This window comes from Puma concolor, chromosome D4, assembly GCF_028749965.1.
Source record: "Puma concolor isolate L17-30 chromosome D4, mPumCon1.1.hap2, whole genome shotgun sequence".
In the NCBI taxonomy this organism is placed as follows: domain Eukaryota; kingdom Metazoa; phylum Chordata; class Mammalia; order Carnivora; family Felidae; genus Puma; species Puma concolor.
Window position 1 is genome coordinate 89,789,890 of NC_141679.1, and position 25,613 is coordinate 89,815,502.

The 25,613-nt window shown below is 58.5% G+C and overlaps 1 protein-coding gene across 1 annotated transcript in view; it reads left to right on the forward strand.

Annotated features, from left to right (window-relative positions):
* Nucleotides 1–25,613, forward strand: part of LAMC3 (laminin subunit gamma 3) — a 55,206-nt gene that overhangs the window by 12,237 nt on the left and 17,356 nt on the right. The window contains exons 2-14 of the mRNA XM_086684294.1: nucleotides 1,154–1,458; nucleotides 4,789–4,919; nucleotides 6,996–7,162; nucleotides 9,090–9,278; nucleotides 9,364–9,481; nucleotides 11,177–11,275; nucleotides 14,178–14,314; nucleotides 15,881–15,991; nucleotides 17,882–18,074; nucleotides 18,255–18,373; nucleotides 18,465–18,515; nucleotides 22,246–22,464; nucleotides 24,372–24,560. Of these exons, the coding sequence (XP_086540420.1) occupies nucleotides 1,154–1,458; nucleotides 4,789–4,919; nucleotides 6,996–7,162; nucleotides 9,090–9,278; nucleotides 9,364–9,481; nucleotides 11,177–11,275; nucleotides 14,178–14,314; nucleotides 15,881–15,991; nucleotides 17,882–18,074; nucleotides 18,255–18,373; nucleotides 18,465–18,515; nucleotides 22,246–22,464; nucleotides 24,372–24,560 (2,028 nt within the window). The remainder of the gene's footprint in view (nucleotides 1–1,153; nucleotides 1,459–4,788; nucleotides 4,920–6,995; nucleotides 7,163–9,089; nucleotides 9,279–9,363; nucleotides 9,482–11,176; nucleotides 11,276–14,177; nucleotides 14,315–15,880; nucleotides 15,992–17,881; nucleotides 18,075–18,254; nucleotides 18,374–18,464; nucleotides 18,516–22,245; nucleotides 22,465–24,371; nucleotides 24,561–25,613) is intronic.

The window sequence follows — 25,613 nt, forward strand, 5'->3', positions numbered from 1 at the left end:
GGCACTGGGGTGGCCAAGTTTAAAAAAGACAGGGCATGTGCTAGTCTTGAGCTCTATCCAGTGAGGGATGCAGGTTGATGAGATGAGCAGGGAGAGACAGAGCACGTCGTAGTCAGTGTGATACGCAGGTATTGTGTGGTGACCCCGTCCCTAGCGGGGGGGGAGGGGGTGGCTAAATGTAGGAAGGCTCTGTCAGGAGGGGCACCCGTGTGGAGGCCTGTAGGAGGGGAGTGGTGAGCACGTGGCGACATCTGGGCAGCAGGGAAATCACCTTCGAAATCGGCCCTTGATTTCCCGCCTGTTTTGCACTTACACACGCACTTGGTTTAGAGGGGCCAATGCTCAGTGAACTGTGGAGGCCGCCGCCCCCTCCCCCAACTCACCCAGCCCGGCCCCCTGCCCCGGAAGTGAGCAGGGGGGCCAAGGAGCAGCCCAGGAGCGTGACCTAGGAGGGTGGGCTGCGTGGAGGCCTGGGGACTCCCCCCGCCCCCCAGGAAGTAAGGCAAGGCCGGGTCCCCTGGCTGTGGCCACGGAGGGCTGTCGGTGAGGTAGCGTTGCAGGAGCAGTTTCTATGCAGCGGTCCACAGAAGCTGAATTGCGGTGGACGGGGGCCTGAGTTGGGAGTTGAGGCCATGGGGCCAAGCAGATGTAGACTTGTCTAGAGAAATTTGGGCCAGAAGAGAAGTTCGATGGACACTGGAAGAAGAGAGGGACCGGGAGGGTGGCATTAGGGTTCGAGGGAGTCGGGACATGGTCTGGGGAGGAATGAGCCCAAAGGCACAGGTGGAAGGGTTGGTTCTCCTGGGGTGTAGCAAAAGAAATAACTTTCTGATGGTCAGGTAGGCTTCTGCAGAATGTGGCAACGTCCCATTGCTGGAGCTATTTGGACAAAAAGGGTTGGCTGCTTCTCGGGGGTGTTATAATGCAGCTTCTTGCGCAGGGAGGCAAGTTGGCCTAAGCAAGGGACAGCAGATGCCTGGGAAGTATGGCAGAATTGTGCTCTCTGCTCAGTGCCCCTGACAGACGTCGCGTCTCCGTCGTGGCCCAACCCACCCGAGATCGTTTACACAGCCTTGCCGTGCTGCTCTCCCTGGACCGGGACCGCGACCCTCCCTTCCCTTCCGTAAAATGGGCCCGTGTCTTCCTGCCGCAGGGAAAGCCTACGAGATCACCTACGTGAGGCTGAAGTTCCACACCAGTCGCCCCGAGAGCTTTGCCATCTACAAGCGCACCCATGCGGGCAGCCCGTGGGAACCCTACCAGTACTACAGTGCCTCCTGCCAAAGAACCTACGGCAGGCCCGAGGGCCACTACCTGCGCCCCGGTGAGGACGAGCGCGTGGCCTTCTGCACCTCCGAGTTCAGCGACATCTCCCCGCTGAGCGGGGGCAACGTGGCCTTCTCCACCCTGGAGGGCCGGCCCAGCGCTTACAACTTCGAGGAGAGCCCCGTGTTGCAGGTCAGAGAGGAGCAGGGCTTGGGCTGCAGGGGGGATGCCCAGGCCTGGGGGGGGGGGGGGGGGCGGCACAAGGGAAAGTGGGAAATAAAAGGACACAGGGGCACCTGGGTGGCTCAGTCGGTGAAGCGTCCGACTCTCGGTTTCGGCTCAGGTCATGATCCTGCGGATCGTGAGTTCGAGCCCCGCACCGGGCTCCGTGCTGACAGTGTAGAGCCTGCTTGGGATTCTCTGTCTCCCTCTCTCTCTGCCCCTCCCCTGCTCACTCTGTCTCTCTGTCTGTCTCTCTCTCTCAAAAATAAATAAACAGTAAAAAATATTTTTGAATTAAAAACAAAAAAGAAAGAAAAACAAAAACGTGGAAAGAACACGAATTTGGGAACCATAGAGTCCCGGTTCTGTGCTCTCCAGAACATTCTGCAGTGACAGAAGTGGTCTCCAACTGTACCTTCCAATGGCAGCTGCTAGCCACATGTCTATAGAGCACTTGAAATGAGACTAGCCTGACTGAGGAACTGAATTTTAAGTCTTATTTCATGTTAATGAATTTAATCGAAAGAGCCTCGTGTAGACGGTCAACCATACGGTGGTCAGCACAGTGCTTGGCACGTAAGAGGTGCTCAGTCTCGCTCTGAAGGTAATTCTCGTCCTCATGGTGAGGGATAGCAGGCCCGTAGCTGTGTCCGTTCACCCAGGACCCCCCCACCCCCAACCGTCCAGCCCTCCTGGACGTCCACACCCCCCCCCCTCAGGTTGGTGGCTGTCCCAGTATTGGCACCTACGCATGTCCATGTTCCTGTGTGTCCCTGACCTTTCACCTACAGACGCGGTGGCCTGCTCGATGTTTGTGGGCGTTGGACAGCCCTCCAGTCCCTTCCCGGAGTTTTCTGTGCTGAGGAAACACTGCTGGCCCTTCCCCCCGCCGACAGATCCAGAACATTCCTTTTGCCGGTCAGAGATAACAAGGGGGCCAGGGTTAGCATCCTGTTTCTTTCTAGAGGGAACACGTAGGCCCAGAAAGGAGCCGTGTCCCTGCCCTGGCTGCCCAGCCCAAGAGGACATGGAATCAGCTGGCTCAAGTCCCTAAGACCACCCTCAGGTTCGGTGGTTCGCTTGAAGGGCTCCCAGAATGCGGGACAGCCGCTAAGCACCCAGTGACGAGAGGCGCCCGGGGCAGGGTCCGGGAGGGACCTCTCCCGTACAGTCGTGGGTACGGCACTTACTTCCCCCAGCAGCGAGGTGACTGCACAGACTACTGCCAGCCAGGGAGACTCCCCGTTACCCGGGACTCCAGGGTTTTTTCTGGGGGTCGGTCCCATAGACGCGGCCAACCGCCTCCCGCTCGCCCAGAGGTCAGGCTGAACTTGTGTGGCCCGAGGCACCCCCATAAACCAGTTGTTAGCAGAGACTATCTGGAGTGGCCCAAGACCCCAGGCGAACAGAGACATTCTTATCAAGCAGGGCATTCTGGGGGCTTAGAGATGATCTCCCAGGAGCCGGGGCAAAGGCCAGACCTCTGTTTGGGCAAGGCTAATCGTAACGGGACAGAATCGCATGCCCAGATGCCCAAGCTCTGCTTACCTCGTGAAAAACGTTCTTATGTCACCATCGTGATTCTGTGTAAATGAGTTTCTTCTGCCCGAGGCTCCACGTTCTGTAGATTACAAATTATTAGCCACGGTCATCTGAAGACAAGCAGGGGGCTGGGCCCCTGTTCCTGTGTCCCAGCCATCACGCCGGAGCAGAGGCTCAGGCTGACTCCCTTCCCTGACATGTTGTCTTGTGTGGGCTGGATGTTGTCCCCGACGGAGAAGCAACCTCTTCGGAAAGCCGTCACACACCACCCCCCCCGCCCATCCCACCCCCCCGCTGCTCCCAGGTGGACACCAGGGTCGGAGAAGGACAACGAAAGGCAAGCCCACGTTGCCCTTCTGGCCCGTCCTCCCCTCTGGGCACATCTGGGATGGTGCTTCCTCTGAGGATTGGAGCATTTGGGGGCGGGAAGTAAGGAAGGATGTGTCCGCATGGCTGCTGGGTCTTGGGTCCCTCTGTTCCCCATAAGGGACCAAGGACCTTGGAGAGAAGGCTGACTTGGCACATTTGGGCCAGATCCCTGAATGCACACTGACATTGGCAAAGTGGTTCGTGGAGTGATGGGCACTTACAGACTCCGCTCAGTGCTGAGGCTCCCACTGAAGTCTTCCAGTGAGAGACCCTCCCTCTCTCCCCAGCAGAAACATCCTTGGGCAGAGGCCCTGGGTCCCAGGCAGCGGGCTGGCAAGCGGCTGAGCTCAGGGGGGCGGGGGGCAGCGGAGACCCGCCGGGCCGCGTCACGCTGGGGCCCGAAGACAGACTTTGCCAGGAGTTCGTTTCTGCCCTGATGGGCCCGATTGCTAAACCAGGAGCTCCTGGGCTGAATTAAAATGTTGATTAAAATTCAGCCGGAGCTGCCTCTGTGTACCTCTGATTATAACAGCAGGCGGATGAAAATGTCAGCCTTCACGTGGGCTCTCCCCCACCTCCCTGCCATGCTCTTCTAGGGAGACGGTGTCATTCAGCGATCAGCTAGTATTTACTGAGTACGGCTACGTGCCAGGCAGAGCCTGGGGGTTCCGGGAGCACAAGGGGCCCCAAGTCCCTGCTCTCGCAGCGCTCACATTCTGGTGGGACAGATGTCACCTGGGGTAGGTGTCTTGCCTGGGGGGGAGCCTGAGCATAGGAGAACCCTAGAAGCTAGGACCTGTCCCACATCCGGCCCAGCTGTGTGGACAAGAAGGGCCCTGGGACACGTCCTCCCTCCGCCAACCTCTAGGATGGGGGTGCAGAAGCCGCCGGAAGGCGTTAAGTGAGCTGCGCGACAAGTTACAGGATGGGCTGCTTTGCCCCTGCCCGGCCGCCTCACCCCCCCCCCCCCCCCAGCACCTCAGCCACTTACTGAGCATGTGCCGGACTCCGTGCCCTGCTGCTGACGCTGGCCGGCCTCCTCCTCCAGACACCCTCGTGAGGTCCGCCCAATTCCCTGTCCCCATTTTACAGATGGGAACACGGAGCCTCTGAGATGTTGAGCAACCTCCCAAAATTGCACAGCCAGTGAGTGGCCCGGCGCCCAGACTGGCAGGACCCCAAAGCCCACGCTCCTTACTTCTGCACTGTTCTTGGAGTTTGTCTAAGCTTGGCTCGTCCCTTGGTCCCAGGAGACACCCCCCCCCCCCCCCCCCCCGCCCAGGGCAGCCGGCTGGACCTTCAGGCAGAACAGGGTGAAAGTAAATACCCAGGGGCCCGCTGATGCCTTCCCTCTTCCCCAACCTTTCTCCCCACCCCTGCCCCCCCCAGGAGTGGGTCACCAGCACCGAGCTACTCATCTCCCTGGACCGGCTCAACACGTTCGGGGATGACATCTTCAAGGACCCCAAGGTGTTGCAGTCCTACTATTATGCCGTGTCTGACTTCTCCGTGGGCGGCAGGTAGGTGGAAGGCAGCTTGGCGGGGCCCCAGGACCCTGGCCATGGGGCACAAGGTAACTACCATGAGGGAGTCACCCGGGGGCTGCTGTGTGGGGTAGAGAAACCCCTTGAGAGGCCTCTGGGCATCTGGGGAGACAGAGGAAGCAGGATCTTGGTCCTCTGGACCCGGCATTCAAGGCCTTGGTGGCCCAGCTGCATCCCCATTCCTGCTTTTCTCCCATCAGCTATGTTTCCACCACCATGCGCAGGACCTTCCAGACCTTTGCACCTGCTGTTCCCTCTGCGAGCAGATGCTTGCCTTATGTGTGTCCCCTCTCTGCTGTGGGAACTGCCGGGCTCTGCCGTCTGGGCCCTCGGTGCCGGCTCCTGCTCTGGTGATCGGTACCTGCTCTGGTTTGTCTAAGCATCTCCCCTCTCTGAGAAGCAGGGCAGAGGCCTCGTCTCTCTCAGCATTCTCGGCCTGTCGCCCATGCGGCCGTGGGTACGGATCCGGGGGAGACGCAAACGGTGTCTTTGGCATGAAAGCTCAGGGGCTTCCTTCCTGGAAAGGGACGAGAGAGACAGAGGTGTTCCTGCCCCAACGTCAAGGGGGTGGCGGACAGCAACCAGATTACTCTCTCCGACACACAGCACGCTCCAGAATAACGGGAACGGGGGCCCGGGCAGGGCATGCTGGCAGTCAGGGAGACTGCTGCGTAGACGGGGGCCCGGCCAAGGTTGGGGGAGGCCGGCATCCTGGGTGGAAGGGCCCAGCGTGTGCCAGCCCGGGAGGCGAGGCTGGAAGATGGTCGGGGCCGTGGGCCGAGTTCATTCACGTGCCGCGGGCCGCGGGGTGCTCTCAAAGGATTTGGCCAGGGTGGTCACGGGGCTTTAAAAGGCCCCAGCCCCCCCCAGCCCCACCCCCGACATTGCGTGGGGACGGAGAAGAGGAGAGAGAGAAGACGCGCGATGTTAGAAAGTGGCCGTGGGAGGTGGTAGTAAGGCAGGGAGACGCAGCATGTGGGTCCACGAGGTATTTAGGATAGAAAGTCCGAGTGCTCTGCGGGGGGGGGGGGGGCCCATGTGGGGGAAACAAGGGCTTCTGTAGTTCAGGGATGCTTGGGGGCGTTGAGAGAGGTGAAGTCCAGGAAGGGGGTGCGAGCCCCGGCCTGTGCAGGGCTGGGCTGGGAGCGAAGGGGCAGTGGGGGTGTCCGGGAGGGCCCCTCTGTTCCTCCTCCCCCGTCACCCCTGCACTTGATTCAGGTCAAACCACCCTGGGGGAGGGGCTCTCCAAGGATGGCGGGCAGTGGCGAGCTCCGGCGCCTGCTGTCAGGGGGCTTCAGGCCAGAGAACATCTGGGTCCCAGCTGCCAGAGCCGGACCACCCTCGGGCCTGCAGCTGGCCGGGGGGCAGGTGGGCCAGCGGCATCCCACCCACAACGGCCTACAGGAATCTCACTCCTTCCCTTGGAGTCCGAGAGCTTCATGGGGGAGGGCGGTGTCTGCAGACCCCCGTGGGGACGTGGGGGGTCTCTTGTCCCAAGACTGAGGATCCTTGTCTCTCGAGACTCGTATCCACGTCACCCCCGCCAGAAATGCTGGGCCGTTACCTGCCTCCCCTGGGCTCCCATGGAGGAAACAATGCCCTGTGCCCGTCCCACGCCCTGTGTCCCCAAAGTAAAAAAAAACAAAACAAAACACTGGGGGTGCGAGCAGTGGTCAGCGATTTCTTCATACCCACTGAGGGCAGAGCATGGAACACAGCTTATGGGAGCCACCAAGTGGCCATGGTGTGGCGTCCAGGAGCCCGGAGTCTGCACACCGTAGGACAGGGCTCCCATTCCGCCTCTGCTGCTTAGCGTCCGTGACTTCGTGGCCTGTGCCTCAGTTCCCCCATCTGTTAAATGGGGGTAATAAAAGCAGATGGAAGGGGTTCGTCTGCGTGCCGTCAGCCCTCCGTTACTGTCGACCCCGGGCACGCGGCCGAGGTTCCTTCAAGCTCCGTCACTGAGCACAGGACCGGGGGCTCATCCGAATGCCTGGCGGTGAACCCCTTGCCTTCCGCCGTTTCTGGACCCCCTGCCCCGTGTGTCCCCAGGTGCCAGTGCCACGGACATGCCAGCGAGTGTGGGCCCGAGGAGGTGGGCCGGCTGGCCTGCAGGTGCCAGCACAACACCACGGGCGTCGACTGCGAGCGCTGTCTGCCCTTCTTCCAGGACCGCCCGTGGGCCCGGGGCACCGCTGAGGCCGCCAACGAGTGTGTGCGTGAGTGTCCTGGGGCTTTGGGCCGCGGCACAGACTCCCCGAGACCCCGCAGTGGGGGCTGCTCCGGACACCAGCCCCCACGTCCCTGCGGGGATCAGGGGAGGCTGGGAGAGAGCTGGAGGGGACGTTTGTTCCTCGGCCCTCCCCCAGACCAAATCCCCCAGTAGAGGCTGCGGTCAGAGGGCTGGGAGGCCCCCCGACTGTGCCTTTGTTTCAGCTGCTCTAGCCGCAGCTGCTAATCAAAGCCAGAAGGCCCCGGGTCCTGGGGGGGTGAGAGGGGGGCGCCGACCTGCCCCCCAGCCTCTCCCACGGCCCCCCAGGCAGCCTTTGATGTCTCAGTCCCCGTGTGATGTGGCTCTGTCCGCCTAACCTCAGGGACAGGCTGGAGACGATGGGGCCGTCCTACCTTCTCCAGGGACGCGGGGCTGCCCACGGCCTGCTTGGGACGACCCATCACAGTCCGTCCCCGCCCGGCAGGCTGGCCCATCCCAGCTTCCCACTGTCCCCAAGCCCTGCCCTGCCTCCCAGAGAGTCATCTGAGTTGCTTCAGGCCCTCTGTGCGGAGCTGGCCATCCTGGGGCTGCCGGAGCTGGGGCGGGGAGGGGACGGCCTGGTCCAGGAACAGGGCAATGGCTGCAGGAGCTTCCCAGGGGCCACTGGCCCTGCTAGGTTTCTGCTGCCCTCACTGGCCTGGGGTCACCCGCCCTCACCCCACCAAGGAGTCCTCCCTGGGGCCAAAGGAAGCTGTGCCGGCCGGCTCCCCCGTTCTGAGCCCGAGTCTGTCTCCATGGTGGGGACACAAAAAGCCAGACCACTTCTCCTGCCGTGTCCTCGTCCTCTCTGCCAGCAGCCTGGAAGCCGGGGACTTCAGACCTGACCCCCCACCGCCCAGTGCAGGCCGCCCTCAGCTCGGCCTCATCCCTGACCCTCTAGCCCACCTGATTGTGTCTTTCTACGCAGCCTGGTCCAAGCCCCATCACCCCTCCCACCCCAACTCTGGGCCCGAAGCTCCAGCTTCTCTGCTCCCCAGCTCCTGTGTAACCCTCCCAAAGCCTGCCTTGCTGCAAGTGAAGTCCACTGACCGTGGCCGCCTGGCCTCCCCGGATCATGCTCTGCTGACCTCTTGACCTCACAGCTGCCCCTGCACCACTCCCTGTCCCCTTGTGCTGCCCGTCGCGTGACATGCCAGCACCCCTGCACCGGGCAGATCTCTGGCCATCCTCAGTTTATCCCCCGGCCTCACCTACCGCCTGGGACTGTCCCCTCCCTCACCCAGCCAGCCCCCTCCTGCCAGCCCTCAGATTCAGCTTGGCCGTGACCTCTTCCCGGAGGTCCCGTCCCACCCCCCAGGACAGCCCGTGGGGTCCCTCCTTTCAGCTCCCGGAGCCTCCCTGCACCTGTAAGATTTTCACTTGCTCGAGGCATCTGGTCCCCGTCGAACAGCGGTTAGGACGATGCGGGAGCTGCCCCCCCACCCCCCGCGCTGGGCTCACCACGGGAGTCGAGACGAAGCGATCCTTCGTACGCTCTCCTTTAGAAAACTGAATCAATGAGCGAAGGAGGGGTGGCCTGTCTTTTCCGTGCATCTGCGCGACCTCGTGGCCACTGGGAACCACGTCCGCGCGATCATTAGGGCTGAGACGATCCTCAAGACATCCTGGAGGGAGCCACGCTGCCACTCCAGAAGGGGGCCAGCCGTGAAGAGCGGTGTACATCCTGGCTTTCCCGGCAGGGTCCTCCGTCTTGGTGCCCCCTTTGTTCTTGAGGGTCCGGTTTGGGAAGATCAGTCGACTGGTCTCCATACCCTTGATCAAGCTTGACCTGCCTCCAGCTGCTGGCTCTTTCATCACAAGGCGGCTGACTGCCACAGACCCCGCCCCCCGGGGCCCCGCCCACTCACGCACAGCCCCCTGCCCCCCGCCCACAGCTTGCAATTGTAGCGGCCACTCTGAGGAGTGTGTGTTCGACTGGGACCTCTTCCGCGGTACGGGCCACGGCGGCCGCTGCCTGCACTGCCGGAACCACACGGCCGGGCCGCACTGCGAGCGCTGCCAGGAGGACTTCTATCGCTGGAGCCCCCGGACGCCGTGCCAGCCCTGTGACTGCCACCCGGCAGGTGAGCGGGCCCCGCCGCCCAGCCCCCACTCCTCCCCCCGCCGCCCGGTTCGAGCCCCCACTGCCCCGAGCCCTTGCTCCCCCAGGTTCGCTACGTCTCCAGTGCGATGACTCAGGCACCTGTGCCTGCAAGGCCACCGTCACAGGCTGGAAGTGTGACCGCTGCCTGCCCGGGTTCCACTCACTCAGTGAGGGAGGCTGCCGGTGAGGGGGCCTGGGGAGCGGGTGTGCACGGCCCAGCAGGGCACGGGCGGTGCGCAGATTGGGACCGAGTGCCAGGAAGCAGGGGGAAGGGAATATGAGCTGTCCTTCCCTGCTCCCTTCCACGCCTCTGTCCTTCACTCCTTCACATTCTTGACTCTGCAGCCAGTCCAGTCCCAGGTGAGGACTACAGGCACCCAGTCCCGGGAGAACGGGAGACAGGGTGTGGGTCCCAGGGAAGCCCCGCCGGTCTTGGGGGTCAAGGGCAGGCTTCCCGTGCGAGGCACTGAGTTCCAGTGTGAGACCTGAGAGGCGGGGGCGGGTGTGCCAGGCAGAAGAAAAGCATGTGCAAAGCCTCCGAGTGCGTGGTACAGGGCGGGAGGACGGTTCCGGGGGGGACCTCAGGAGGAGTGTGGACGGACGTGAAGCAGGAGTGGGACGAGGTTGGGGGCCGGGGCAGAGGCTGCAGCAGGAACAGCTGGGAAGCGTGGCAGCGTGCACGAAGGCTTGGTCACGGAGAGGGAGCGGCAGAGACGCGGACAGATCCCAGAGCCCCTCGGAAGGCAGACGTGGCAGGAGGTGGTCACCGGGGAGCAGGAGAGGAAGGCGGGATGAAGGCTGGGTCCCCAGGCACCTAGGTGGAGGGAGGCCGTTCACGACACGGGGAGCACAATGCGGTGGGAAGAGGTGTGAAGAGCACAACACTGGTGGGGTATCCAAGAGAGAGACAGGCAGGGGACCGCTGGCGTCTGGACCTTGGAAGAGGGGTCTGATACACTGACCACCACTTGACTGAGAGGCACCCACGACCGGAAAAATAAAGCTCTTACAAATTCAGAAGCACTTCAAAATGAACTTGGCTTTGGTTGAAACAGTCTCCTTATATATTTGAAAGGCGGTGGAAATACATTGGGAGTCATATGGGGAGTCTCGGATGCCTCACAAAATAGTCAGCTGTTCTAGGCACAAATCTGGCCCTTAGGTGGGAGTTGCATGCTTCCCCCGTGTTTCTCTGGCCTCTGGACCTTTGCACATGCTCCTAGCCCAGAGCATTCTTCTCTCCACACGCCCTGCCTCTCACTGGCCTGTGTCTAGCAGACCCCTACACTTTCTTCAGTCCCCAGCTGAGGTGTCCCTCCCCCTGGAAGGCTTTCCTCTACCTGTCCTCCTGTCCCTACCCCAAGCACCTCCTTGGTGCACCTGCAGCCTCTTGTACATCTTCTCCATAGAATGTGTCAGAGCACAGCACCCATCTGTTGGCTTTGTTCATCCTCACTGGGCTGTAGGCTCTATGAGTGCAGGAGCCGTGTCTTGTCAGATAGTGGATGGATGGAAGGAAGGAAGGAAGGGTGGATAGAAGGATAGATTAAAGGATGGAAGGGAGGGAAGAAGGAAGGTTCCATGAGTAGGGGGCTAGGCCAACGGATAGAAGGCTGGAAAGATGAATAAACAGCCAGGTGGTTGGAAGAATGCACGGATGGATGAGAGGACGGGTAGGCAGATGGACCACTCTCCAGGTGAGGGGACGGGTCACTTCTTCAGCAAGGTGGGAACAGGATAGCCAGGCGCAGGCTCTTGGGCGAGCCAGCCTCCTGGTCCTCTAGGGGATGGGGAGGGATGGGGAGGGATGGGGAAATTCCAAGGAGGATGGGCTACTCTCACTCCGGACTCGCTCCCACCGTCCTGTCTCTTTGGCAGACCCTGCACCTGCAATCCTGCCGGCAGCCTGGGCACCTGTGACCCGCACAGTGGACGCTGCCCCTGCAAGGAGAACGTGGAAGGCAAGCGGTGTGACAGGTGGGCGAGCCGATTCGGTCTTAAGCCTGCTGGGCTCGTGGTGGAGGAGCGGGGGGCGTGGTCCATACGGACCCGGGCATCCTCATCGCCCAGCAGCCTTCCTGGAGCGCCACGGGTCTGCCACCCTGGAAGTTCTCTAAAGCTTCTGACGCTGTTTATACTTTGACCCGCTACCGCTGATGACTAAAGGCTGTGATAGCCATTTTTTTTTTTTTTTTTTTTTTTTTTTTTTTTTACATCTTCAAATGAAAGAGCTGGAAAGCATAGGAGAGATGAACTAATCCAAGGATAGCAAATACCTTGGACTTGTACCATAGCCTTCCCGTCTCACACCCAGGGCAGGCATCACGAGTGGGGCACAGCAGTCTTTACCGTGAGCCCTACCGTAACCTCAGAATCCTCTCCGTCCTGCTCCAAGAGGCTCCTGCCAATTGAGCTGAGATTCAAGCTTGGTTGCCATTTTCATCATCCCGTCATGGTGCAAATGGAGTGTCTAAAGCTCAGTGAGCCGAAATTGCTGTTTCAGAGCCACACAGTTCTTAAACTTCCTCTCTAGTGTGTTCTGGGGGTCTTCAAGCCCTGAGCAATGGCAGATGAATGTCCCCTTCCTGGCTTCGGCCCTGACCTCTGAAGCCCTTCGCAGCCAGCGCAGGGTCTGTCTGGGGCTCTGATTCTCTGGCCGCAGGCCCTGTGTGTAAAGCCCCTGACAGTACTATATTGTGGATTAGAGTCCTGTTAGTCTGTGCTGGGCCCCTGCTGGTTCAGGAAGAAGCTGGTGCCAATGCTGTGGCTGGGCCTGGCCTTGACTTGCCTTGGTCAGCCCCAGGCCACCCCTCTCACCTTGCCCACATGTGGCCTGTAGGCCCTGGGGTGGAAGCTGGGCTATCTGCTGGGACTTCCTTCTCTGAGATCCCTCACGCAGGGAGGCAGAGTGGAGTCGGGGAACCAGACCCTACCAGGGTTCTCTGCCCCACTGCCTTGCACCTTGCGGATGAGGTGCCTCTGAGCCTCACTTAAATGGGGCAGCTTGATGAGATGTGTTCCTCGGAGCTGGCTAGACATCCGGGGCCATCGGCTGCTTCTTATGAATCTGATACCTCTGCCCTGGCCAGCTCAAACAGAGCCCCCAGGGTGTCAACTGGGAATCTGAAATATTTCTCCAGGGCTCCTTGGAGAAGCGGCTGATCTAGAGCTGGGGTAGGGAAAATGCAAGATGAGCCCAGAAAGCTTGTGTCTTGTAACAGAAAGCACGAAAGTGCTTAATTAAGAAAAAAAAAGAAAACAAACAAAACTAAACCAGGGGACGCCTGGGTAGCTCAGTGGGTTAAGCATCCAATTCTTGATTTCAGCTCAGGACATGGTCTGATGGTTCATGGGATCAAGCCCTGTGCCAGACTCTGCCCTGAGAGCACAGAGCCTGCTTGGGATTCTCTCTCCCCACCTCACCCCCCTCTCTCTCTGCCCTTCCCCTGCTCTCATTTTCTGTCTCTCTCTAAAAAAAAAAAAAAAAAAAAAAACCTCTAAACCAGGATGGGAGCCTGTGTCAAAAGGACACGAGCACTGGGGCACCTGCGTGGCTCAGTCGGTTGAGCGTCCGACTTTGGCTCAGGTCGTGATCTTGTGGTTCTTGAGTTCGAGCCCCGTGTCGGGCTCTGTGCTGACAGCTCAGAGCCTGGAGCCTGCTTTCGATTCTGTGTCTCCTGCTCTCTCTGCACCCCCCCCCCCGCCGCCATGCTCTGTCTGTCTCTCAAAAAGAAGTAAAAACGTTAAAAAAAGATCACGAGTACCAACCTGAAAGATCCATGCCAAAGCTGGAAAGATTTGAACTAAATAAATAACGACAGTATTGGATTATAACCCCAAGAATAAAATAAATATCCACGAATCCACACCGATATACCCACAGATGAGGGAAAAAATAAATACACCGGGACGAAGGGACAAACCTTCCTTGCAAAAGAATTCCAAATAATAGATGTGGAAAGAATGATGGAAATACAAAATCAGTTCAGATTTCACAGTAACGGTTGCTGTAGACGAGAGCCACCTAATTCAGTGGGCAGGATTTTAAGGAGAAACGGGACGTTTGCATAACCCCAAATACCTCCCTCTCAAAATATTTGTGAATTACTGTGGTGGTTTCAGTCTGTGTGCACAATTCTTTAATACTCCGCCCTCCAGGGGATGGAGCTTAATTCCTCTGCTCTGCACCGCGGGCTGGATTTAGTGACTTCCTTCTAACGGCGAGCGTGTGGCAGTTTTGGGGCGCGGGAGCGGGGCAGGCAGCACCTTGACCGGGTGGTGAAGGGTAACGTTACCGGTGATGTCACTTGGGCATCACTTACCCCAGTGCGATGTGATGGGAAGGACACCTCCTCTCTGTTTCTTCCCCAAACCCATGGCCCCCAGTCTAATCGGGTTTCTAATCAGAGAAACCTGAACTGAGGGGCGTTCTACCAAGCATCTGTCCACTGCTCTTCAAAAGTGGCAAGGTGCTAAAAGACGAGAAATCCCGAGAAGCTGGCATAGACCGGAGGAGACGCCATGTCCTGGATCGGGTCCGGGGCAGAAAACCGACAGGAGTGGAAAAGGGGGCAGAAATCCTAATAAAGCCTGGAGTTCAGTAAACAGCATTCACTCATGTGAATTCCGTGGCCTGGTCACATGTACACCGGCCATGTCAGAGGTTGACACTGGGGAAAGCCGGTGACAAGGCCACAAGAACGCTCTCTGCGTGATCTTTGCAACTCTTGGAAATCTGAAAAAAAAAAAAATGTGTTTTTTAAGTTTCCCCAGTGACTCCGACTCAGGTCAGTCTAGCTGGGATCCCCCAGACCTCCCTGACTCATTTGCTCCCCTCCCCCCCCCCCCCCCCCCCCCGGCACGTCCTGCCTCCTTCCAGATGCCGTCCAGGGACGTTCAACCTGCAGCCCCATAACCCAGCCGGCTGCAGCAGCTGTTTCTGCTTTGGCCACTCCAAGGTGTGCTCGGCCGCTGCCCAGTTTCGGGAGCACCACATCCTCTCCGACCTCCGCCAGGGTAAGAAGTGCTCCCCATGGTCCACAGCAACCTCCAAGAGGTCGGCTCTGCACCAAGGGCGGGAGGCAGGCGGTCCTGCTCTGGGGAGATCCTGCTGTGGTGTATGGGAAGGAGGGGGCGGCCTCCCCGAGGCCCCTCTGTGCCCCTCAGCGCTCCCCAGTACCTCCCATACCCCTTGGCTCCCTCCCTCGCCCCTGCCGTTTACCCAGCCTCTAGCAGGGCTGGGAGCTGGGTAGGCGGCAGCCTTTAGATCCTGGGCGGGGATTTCCAATCAGTCTGCTGGGGATTCACACTCGGTCCCCTGGACTCTGTTTATGAGCACTTGACGAATGCCAGGCACTGTGCTGAGCTCTTTGCATGCATGGAACCTATGGATTCCCTGGAAGGTAGGTCGGTACTCTCATTCCCATTTTACAGATGGGGCAGCCGAGGCCCGGAAAAGGTATGTCACAGAATTTAATTGTTGGCACCCGGGTTTGTCAGCTCCTGAGTTTGGGGCAGGCCTTCTGTCCGGGTGCAGAGTCCAGAGGTGCCGTGGTGCCCTGGGTCCCCAACTCCAGGTGGTGCCTGTGCGTCTTTGGAGCAGGAGAGCAGTGGGGCTCGGCATTCAATCACGGCCTACGGGGACCCTTGCTGCACCCCACAGAGTCCCCCCCCCCCCCCCCCCCGCAACCCCTGCAGCTCCCCCAGCTGGGCTAGAACCTCAAGCGCTGGCTCTGGGGCGCCCCAGACGCGGGGGCAGTGCGCCCTCTGCTGGAGGCTCGCTCAGAAAGCAGGACGGAGCCGGGCTCAGCGTGGGGCTGGCCTTGGGGAAAACAACTGAGGCCCTCAAAGTGCTTTTCTCTACGTGGGTCGTTTATATGGCTAACTTCTGTCTTAGAAATGGAGACAGCAATTTTTAAGGTCATTTGCTATGTGCCACACTAGGCTTGGTGTACTGCCGCCGCCAGAGGGAGGGTGGACGGGACTGGGGACCGGAAGGTCTGGGCTCTCATCCTGGCTCGACCACTTCCTGACCGGGTGGCACCCCTTGGTGCAGTGGGGCTGATGACACACGCACTTCGAAGGACAAGGGCGGTGAGGTCGTGGGTGAGGGAGTTCTCCGAAGACCTGAAGTTGAGGTCAAGTTCAGTACCGTTAGAGATGGCTCCAGTGTCCCAGTGCCCCGTGCTGGGGTCTCCGGACCGTCTTCGTGCTGTGTTCAGAACCCACTGAAGGGGCAAGGCAGGCCCGGAGGTCTGACTTTGCCCTAAACAGGCTCGGCACCCTGAGCTTTCTCCCTTCTCCTGGGGCTACCTCCCACCCCGAGACCCCCATCCGGACTCTGGGATGGGGGCCTGAGCGGCCGGCTGTGGGCAGCATTTGCCAGCAGCAGCTGGCTCTCGCCACCCCCCACCCCCTGCCGGCCTGTCTCTACAACAGTCTCTCGTCCCCCCGGGGCCAGTTGACTCAGGCTGTGCTCAGGCCTCTAGGGGCCACCCGTGGGACCCCAGGAAGGGTGTGAGGTGGGAAAGTGTGGAGGCCACCCTCCAGAGCCTCACGCGGGCGCGTGTGTCTGCTACCCAGGAGCCGAGGGCTGGCGGGCCGGAAGTGTGGGGGGCCCAGAGCATCCCGCGCAGCGGAGCCCAAGGGGGCTGCTCCTGAATCCAGAAGGCGAGGAGGAGCTCACGCTACCAGGTACCTGCAGCCACAGGCAGGGGCAGGGCTGCCCCGTGTTCATTTCCTACCGTGACAAATCACCACCGGCCCGGTGGCTAAAAACAGCGCAAACTTATTCTCCAGTGTTCTGGGGGTCAGAAGTCTGAAATGGGTCTCAGGGAGCTAAAATCACGGCATCCACGGGGCTGCGCTCCCGGGACCCCAGGGGAGAGTCTGGTCCCTTGCCTTCTGCAGCTTCTGGAGGCCGCTCACATCCTTCGGCTTGTGGCCCCCACCCACCCCTCCATCTCCAGAAGCATCCGGTCTCCCTGTTGCAGCTTTTCTGCCCCCCTCTTCCATGTGTTAGGGACTTGGGGATTACACCGGGCTCGGGCGCCTGATCCAAGATAATCTCTCCCCTCAAAGGCCGGCTGATCAACAGCCTTAATTCCATCTGCGGTCTTCATTGCCCCTTAAGTGCCATGACATGTGACATATTCACAGATTTCTTGGCTCGGGGCATGAGTACCTTTGGGGGCCATTTTGCGCCAACCACGTGCCCTGCGGGGTCTGCCGGAGCATCCCCCCCCCACCCTGGCTTTCTCATCAAGGCCTTGCCACCAGGCTCCTTCCCAGAAATACCTGTACACTTCCCATCCGTCTCTCACCCTGCCAGGCCACTGAACGCTCTTCCCGAGGTCACGGGATTCCTGCAGAATCATTCTCGATTATTCTGAACCGCCCCTCACCAAATAGGGCAATTTTGGTTTCCTGGAAACTGTACCAGACCTAGAACCGGGATCCAGGTGTCCATTCTTAGTTGTCTTGTGGCCAGATTCCGGGTCCACTGGCTCCCCCAACCCAGTCGTGCCCTTGACCTCCCTCTCCAAGAAGGGCCAGAGAGATGGTGCCCAGATGTCTGAGCCGCTCTGTGGACACGGTGCCCAGCCAGGAAGCAGAAGTCACAGGGGGCCTGAGGCCCCGTCCTGGGGCAGGTGCCCCAAGCTCAGAGCCCCAAGAACACAAAACACCCGCTATTCCGCGGCTGCTTTGTTGACACATTGAAGAAAAAGTTATTCACTCAGGAAGCACTTGCTGGGTTCTGTGCCGAGTGCCGGGCACAGTGCAGGTGGACGGAGTCAACCATTTTTATTTCACTTCCTGATACGCACACGGTCTACCAACACGCTGTACCTCCGGCTGACTCCCAAGTGCAGAAGGACCGAAGGGAGACAGAGCCGGGCACGTCCCGATGTGCCCTCTCCTGCCGCGTGGCCGTTTCCCAGCCTAAGCAGTCAGAGGACCCAGAAAAACGGCACAAGTTCGAAAGCTGGGCCCTCCGTTATCTCTTAGACTGCCGCCGCCTTCTTTCTGCTCCGAGCATGTTGTGACTCCGGTGGAAAGCGTGGCCTCGGGGCCACGTGCAGCATGCTGGCCTTGTAACTTGCTCTGAGCCTCACGCTCAGCTCCCACGGGCACGGGGCCGCCAGAGTCTGCTCGTGGGGTGTCGTCGCGAGCATGGCTTGTCAACGGGCGGCCGGGTGTCCCCCACTGTGCGTGTCGTGTGTGTGTGTGTGTGTGTGTGTGTGTGTGTGTGTGTGTGTTCGGTATCCGCCCTGCTCCCAGATCGACTCCGCCGTCCCCTCGGACTTTACTTATAAAGCCAGAGCTCAAGGCAGTGACAGCAGAGCACTATGCCGGCCCTGGGGCCCTGTGTTAGTGCAAGGTCACAGGCATGTGAAGCCGGCCTGCAGGGAAGGTGTGGGAGGCCACCCTCGGCATCCGATATGCCGGGAGGCCTTCGATTTTCTCCTTCTGTCGTTTTTACCTTGTTTGAATGTTTAATTGTCAATAAAGTCAATATACCGTAGACATTTGAAACCAAGGTAATTAAGTACAGACGTCAAAGCCTTCTTCTCTTGTCGTCAGAGAAATTCCTGGGAGACCAGCGGTTCAGCTACGGACAGCCCATCACACTGACCTTCTGGGTCCCCCCCGGGGGCTCCCCACTCCCCGTGCGGCTGAGGCTGGAAGGGGCGGGCCTGGCCCTGACTCTACGACCCTCCAGCCTGTCGGGCCCCCGGGATGCTGGGCAGCCGGGGGAGGCCCAGCTCACGTTCCAGTAAGTGCCTTGCGGAGTCCTGGGAGGTGGGGTCGGGCATTCGGGGGGGTCCCTGAGGTCTGGGCACACTTGGATCCTCCTGTGGTCTGGGGCCTTCCCCGCTCTCCACCCCAAGCTGGGGGCTCCTTGGTACCACCTGCCCCCGGCCTCAGGTTCCCGTTTGTCCCCCACCCCTGCCAGGTTGCAGGAGACCTCTGAGGACGCGGCCCCTCCGCTGCCCCCCTTCCACTTCCAGCAGCTGCTCGCCAATCTGACGGCTCTGCGCATCCAGGCCGGCGGCCAGAGCGCAAGCCCTTCCGGTCAGTAATGATGGGGACGGCCCTCCTCACCCGCCGGGCCCCGAGGCACCCTCATGCCTAGCAGACACTTAGCATCCCCGTTTTGCCACAGAGACGTCTGAAGGTCAGAGAAGTAGGACACTGGCTGAAGGTCGTGGAACTGGTAAGGACTGGGAGGGTGGGTGCTGAGGACAGAGGCAGGGGCTGAACGAGTTGGGGGGGGGGGCTGAGGATGACCAGTTGTAAGAGACAGGTGTGTGGCCACGAAGCAGCCAAGAGCTGTGGGGCATAGTCACTCCAGGGCAGAGTCTGCCATTATTGCCAGGAGGAGGGACCTTTGAGGGTCCTCTGTGGGCGCTGGTCTCAGGGACAGGCGCGGATCCCAGAGTTGGCTCCTCCTGCTGGTCATTGGTGGTATCGCACCTAAGTCACCCTGAGAGCGGATCGGGTTTCTAAACCTTCTCGGGGGAGCTGGGTCAGGACGCTGCTTCCAGAGAGATTTCTCACCACCTCTCACCCTGGCCACATGGTGATCATCCTTGCGGACTGTTCCTGGCTCCCCCCACTCTTCTTAAGGTACTTTCTTTTAATTTTTTAAAAATTTATTCATTTTTTGAGAGAGAGAGCGTGAGCAGGGGAGGGGCAGAGAGAGAGAGAGAGAGAGGGAGACAGAATCCGAAACAGGCCCCAGGCTTCGAGCTGTCAGCACAGAGCCCGACGCGGGGCTCGAACCCACGAACCGTGAGATCATGACCTGAGCCAAAGTCGGATGCTTAACCGACTGAGCCTCCCAGGCGCCCCGAGCATCCAACTCTTTATTTCGGTTCAGGTCGTGATCTCAAGGCTCATGGGTTCAAGCCCTGTGTTGGGCTACATGCTGACAGTGTGGAGCCTGCTTGGGATTCTCCCTCTCTCTCTGCCCCTACCCTGCTCACTCTCTCACTCTCTCTCTCTCAAAATAAATAAATAAACTTTAAAAAGAAAATCAAAACAGGTGTTTCACATACAACACCCCTTTACCATTTAGAGATGAAATTTAAATTTTTTTTTAACATTTATTTATTTTTGGGACAGAGAGAGACAGAGCATGAATGGGGGAGGGGCAGAGAGAGAGGGAGACACAGAATCGGAAGTAGGCTCCAGGCTCTGAGCCATCAGCCCAGAGCCCGACGCGGGGCTCGAACTCACAGACCGCGAGATCGTGACCCGAGCCGAAGTCGGACGCATAACCGACTGAGCCACCCAGGCGCCCCTAGAGATGAAATTTTTATAGATATCATAACTTACACAGACACAATGTTTTCAAACCAGTGTAGTATCCTAGTTGTAACAGACAGAGTAAATAAAAAGAAAGTAAACGACGTACAAAAACAATCATTGAATTCCAGAGTGTCGGTGCTCAGCCATGACCATACTGGAGGACATAATGAGGTAATCAGAGTTGCCCCCACTGTGGTGAATAACTGTGGGTTTTGGAGCAACTGAAGCTCAGAAGGCATTTGCAGAGGCAGCGAGCAGGGAAATTGTGACTAGTGCTGGCTTGGTCGATGCGGTTCTTCTAGAAGGTTGACTTAGCCTTGGCGCTTTCGTTGTTGCGTTACGGGAAAAACACGTTGGCAGAGTAACCGTCCATTTGTGGGTGAAGCTGTGAAACCAAGTTTCAGACATCCATCTGAATAGGACTGACCTTTGTTCCTTAAAACCCTTTGTGTGTGTCATTTTGAAGTCATCACTAAATGGGACTATTTGTCAGATCACTGTGAGCAGGGCAGTCACTGAGGGGGACCAGAGCACGGACGGGGTGCACACTGGCGACAGACTTCAAGAGCTGGGGGGCCACTAGGGGGCACGATTTTCCAAAGCGGTGAAAAACTCTGAGCACGACAAAGCCCGGGGTTCCCCCCGCGTTCGGGGTACCCGCATGGCTAGACAATCCGATATGCACCTACACCATTCAAAAATGCCCTGTGCTCGTGTGTAAAATGGAGTGGGAGTCGGGGTTCAGATGTTTGCGGAGGTGTTTCCCTGCCTTTTCAGCATCCAGCAAGACCTCTGAAAGTCACGGGGGGGCTTCTGCTCATGTCAGATGTCTAATACCCCTGACCCTTGTCTCCCCATCATCGTGATGACCAGAACAGCCACAGATTTCCTTCTAGGGCGGGGAAGTGACTGGCTCCTTTAGAGAACGCTTCGCTTAAATGGCCAGCTTTCCCCGGGCCCCTTCAAGTCAGACTCGGGGGTTATAAGCCGGCCCTTCCTGCCTCAGCCCCCTCTTTCTCTTTGGAGCTCTATCCCCATCAGCCTTGCCCACGCTCCCCAAAGCCTCCCTACTCCCCAGGTCGCCCTGCTGAGGCTCCTCGGAGGCATTTCATTTCCACTCTTTCCAGCAGCTTCTCCCGCTTCCTTCTGTCACTGAGCCTTCGTTAACAGATGTTTTCGAAGCACCTGCTTAGGCCAGGCCCGCACTGGGTGCTGGGGTGAATTGGAGCGGCAGGTGGACGTACTGACCCTCCCTCTCCCCGCCTGCCCAGCCGCAGGCTGGATGACGCTCTGGGCTGTATTCATCCACATCTTTCTGCATGCACGGTCTTACGGTGTGTGTGTGTGTGTGTGTGTGTGTGTGTGTGTGTGTGTGTTTACATCTGTGCTTTTTAACGCCTCACACAGTCTGATGTGGTGCCGCTTGCTTTTTTCAGCTAACGTGTGTCCTGGGGGCTGTCACCTGTCCTACACGTAGAAAAAGGCTGGCTGTCCGTCCACCGCGTATCGTTCCGCAATATAGATGCTCCCGAGTTTCAACCGTCCCTCTGTTTGTAGATGTTGAAACGGTTTCCACGTTTCCACTATGCATACGGTGCTGCCGAGAACAGGGAATACGGAAGGGTCTTTGTCTCCTTGGGCGCGTCTGTCTTTAGCACAGATCCCTCAACGTGGGAATGTGAGGTGTTGGGTCAAAGGGTGCACGTTTGATACATGCTGCACCGATCTATGTTCTCAGGACACGCGTCCGCCCTTCTCCACTGCCCACCTGCTCTGGTTGTTAATGGATAGTTGTTACATTTTGCCCTGAGTTTCTAGTTGTTTTCTGGCGCGAGGGTTGGCCTGATAGGAGCTACCGCTCTTCACTAAAAGCAGAGCCCCCTAATTTATAGTCCTATATCCCTGGGCATGGGTCCCCCACACTGTCTTTCCCTGTCCGTGATCTTGAAATGCTTACCAATCGGAGGGTTATGAATGGTACGGTTGTTTAAATGTACATATCTGATAAGCTGTGAGAATGAATGGCTTTCCAGAAAATTCCCAGCCATATCCATTTCTTGTTCTCAAAAAATCCCTCTTTAAGAGACGCCTGGGTGGCTCAGTTGGTTAAGCGTCCAACTTGATTTCGGCTCAGGTCGTGACCTCATGGCTCATGGGTTCAAGCCCCGCGTCAGGCTCCATGCCGTTAGCGCAGAACCTGCCTGGAATTCTCTCTCTCCCTCTCTCTCCGCCCCTTCCCCTGTTCACTCTCTCTCAAAAAACAATCAAACAAACAAAACTAAATTAAAAACTACCTATTTGGGGGTGCCTGGGTGGCTCCGTCGGTTAGGCGTTGGACTTCGGCTCGGGTCATGATCTCGCAGTTCGTGGGTTCGAGCCCCGCGTCGGGCTCTGTGCTGACAGCTCAGATCTCTCCAAGAATGAATAAACATTTTTTTAAATTTTTTAATAAAAAAATAAATTTAAAACACTGCTATTTTTCCTTTGTCTGCTTTTTAAAAATCATAATCGACCCATAGGCTGCCTTTTATCTGTGAGCCAATAAGCCTTTGCTTGTTACATGTATGAACAGGAAGGTCTTGGGGGGGAAATGTGTGCCTGTAACTGTCTTCCCCTCTGTCCTCGTTCCGCAGGCCAGGTATTCCTGACTGAGGTCCGGCTCACGTCAGCCCAGCGGGGGCTCTCCCCACCAGCCTCCTGGGTAGAGACTTGCTCATGTCCCAAAGGGTACACAGGCCAGTTCTGTGAATCCTGCGCTCCAGGATACAAGAGGGAGACACCACTGGGGGGTCCCTATACCAGCTGTGTCCCCTGCACCTGCAACCAGCATGGCACCTGTGACCCCCACACAGGTGAGTCCTGGCGCGCCACCCCAAAGCCACCTAAGGCTATACACCCAGCGCGGCAGGTGAGTGCTGACCCGAACGGGGTCAGCCGTGTGCATGTGTGAGTGATCACCGAGGGCGACACTACTAAAATGGTGTCCCCGAGTTCCTCCGCGTGCCCTGCCGGGCACCTTTCTACACGCCGTGTCATTGATTCCTGCAATTACCCGTCTTACAGTTTAGGGACCCAAGGCGCAGGGAGCCGGCACGGCCAGCAGGTGGCAGAGCTGCTCCCGCTGCAAGGTTACGGCCAGCTGTTTACCCCACTAGCAGCAGAGGAAACGCAGAGAGAGCCTTCGACCCAGGTCACTAGGTGGGAGGTGCTGGACGGGGGCCGGACCCTGGCCTCTCTCCACACCGTGGGCCTCTCACACCGGAAGCGAGAGGGTCAGCGCCCCGCTGCCCTCCTGGAGCAGGTGGGGTCCCTGAGGAGGGTAATGCAAGCTCAGCATCTCTCAGGCTCCACACTGGAGCAGACAAAGGACAGCAGCCTGGGAATCGGCGGCCTGGCCAGTCGGGACAGGCACACGGTCCATGAGGGGCTTCCTCCCCTCCTTGGCCATGGCAGGCATCACAAATCGAGCCCAGATGAGGCCTCGTAATCCTAACACGTGCTGGTCCAGGTCGCCCCGACCAAGGAGGCCTGGCATGGGGCCAGTCTGTCATCCCTCAGAACCCTCGGCCGTCCCATGACTTCCTGCTCAGTTTGGGCAAGTCCTCATCTGTCAAATGGGCCGAGTGGCCACTGCTGCTCATGCTAGAGAGAAGAAGGAGTGAGCGTGTGGATCTGGGCTGAGTCAGGGACCAGTAGAAGGCAGCACAGGCATGATGGTCCCCCTGTTTCACTTGTCTACCCCGAATTCTCTTTTTCCTGTTCACCTCAGCCCCAGCTGAGTGCTGCGGGGCCTCCCAGAAGGCGGGGGGTGAGGTGGGCATCTTGCTTCCCTGGGCCCTTCTCAGCCAGGCTCCTCACTCAGGCCCTGGCAGTGGGGCCTCCCTTCCCCAGGGCACAGGCTCTGTGCAGGTGCTGGAGAAGGGGGTTTGCAGATCCCCCAGCATGAGAAACCAGTGGAGGGCGGGGCCTGTTCTATGAGACCAGCCAGCTTCTGTGAACCTGTTCTTTGCAAAATCATGTTGGGAACAGACTCCCGGGTCTCTGTGGCTCTTTTTTTTTTTTTTTTTTTTTTTTAATGTTTGTTTATTTTTGAGAGACAGAGTGCAAGCGGGGGGAGGGGCAGAGAGAGGAGACGGAGAATCCGAAGCAGGCTCCAGGTTCCGAGCCATCAGCACAGAGCCCGACGCAGGGCTCGAACTCACCGACCGTGAGATCGTGACCCGAGCCGGAGTCGGATGCCTAACCGACTGAGCCACCCACGCGTCCCCAGGGGTCTGTGTCTTTTGGCCCCTGAGGTTAAGAGGCCACAGAGGAAAGGGCAGGAAAACCATGAGTGGGAACACAGATAGGTCATCTGTTGGTTCAGCTATAGGTTTCAAAGAACAAAATACTAACGGTAACAGTAATGATCGTGCTGGGTGCCAGGGACTATGCAAGGTACTCTGGCTGCATGATCCTGCTGAATCCTGACAAAGAAAGACCCTTGCGATCAGGGCCATTGTCCTGGCCATCTTGTAGGTGAGGTCACTGAGACACGGGGCGTTAGATGGTTTTCCCAGCTTCACAGGGTCAGTACGTGGTGGGCGTGAACCCAGGGTGGACTTTCTTACCCCCAGGCCAAACTGCCTCCACCTTGGAAGGTTTCCACCTCAGTTCTGCATGGGGATGTGCCTTGTGAGCCCGACCACCAAGATGCTCCCCGTCTCTGGAGCATTCTGGGCTCGGGCAGTCATAACCAGGTGCTTCTCTTGCCCCACAGGGATCTGCCTGTGTGACCACCACACCGAGGGCCCGTCCTGTGAGCGCTGTTTGCCAGGTTTCTATGGCAGCCCCTTCGGAGGCCGAGCCGATGACTGTCAGCCTTGTCCGTGCCCTGGACAGTCGGCCTGCACAGCCATCCCAGAGAGCAGGGAGGTAGTGTGCACCCACTGTCCCCCGGGCCAGAGAGGTGAGTGGCTCATGCTCAGGGGCTCTGCTTCTGTCCTGGGCTCTAGGAGCGGGGTCCTGGGTTTGGAGTGTGACAGATTGGGGAAGGCCCAGCTTAGCCTGACCTCTCAGAACATGGCCAGGGCTCCCGGCTGCCATAGGTCCCTGGCAGAACTTGAGCCATTGAGCATTTCCAGGAGAGTTCTTTTTAAAAAAAAATTTTTTAATGTTTATTTCTGAGAAAGACAGAGACAGAGCGCGAGCCGGGGAGGGGCAGAGAGAGAGGGGGACACAGACTCCGAAGCAGGCCCCAGGCTCCGAACTGTCAGCACAGGGCCCGACGCGGGGCTTGAACCCACGAACCGCGAGCTCATGACCTAGCCCAAGTCGGACACTTAACCAGCTGAGCTACCCAGGCGCCCCGAGGAGAGTTTTTGAAAACCCCCATCTGGGCCCTGGCCCCATGGAGCCCGGCTTGCTAGCTTGACACAGAACCTGAGAATCTGTATTCATAACAGGCGCTCTGGCTAATTCTGATACGCAGTGAAGGAGGAAGATCTCTGATTACACTCTGAGCTTTTAAAATACGTTGCCAGATGTTGTATAAGGCAGAAACTGTCCCACCCCCCACTCCAGGACCCAGGGCCAGCCTCGACATCTGGTTCTTTTACAGCTCTTTTGAGACAGGATTCGCATACCCTACAATCCACCCGCCTCTACAACTCCACATGTTTTGGGGGGGCATACTCCATTATTAATCTCTTAAGTTATGGCAAAAAATATGTAACATAAAATTTGTCATCGGAACCAACCCCCACCCCCCTTCCACAGCCTCTAATAAGCACCATCCTACTTCCTGTCTCTCTGTATCTGACTCTTCCGGGGACCCCGTACAAGTGACTTCCATCCAATGTTTGTCCTTCTGCGACTGGCTTATTTCACTTGACATCAATGTTTCCAAGGTTCTCAGACATCTGATTTTGTGTCCAGTGGCCCTGAGGTCCGTTTGGTCCTATCACGTGCCTGCTTTGCTAGGGGACCGCTCTGAAAGCAGCTCCCCCTAGGGCCAGCAGCA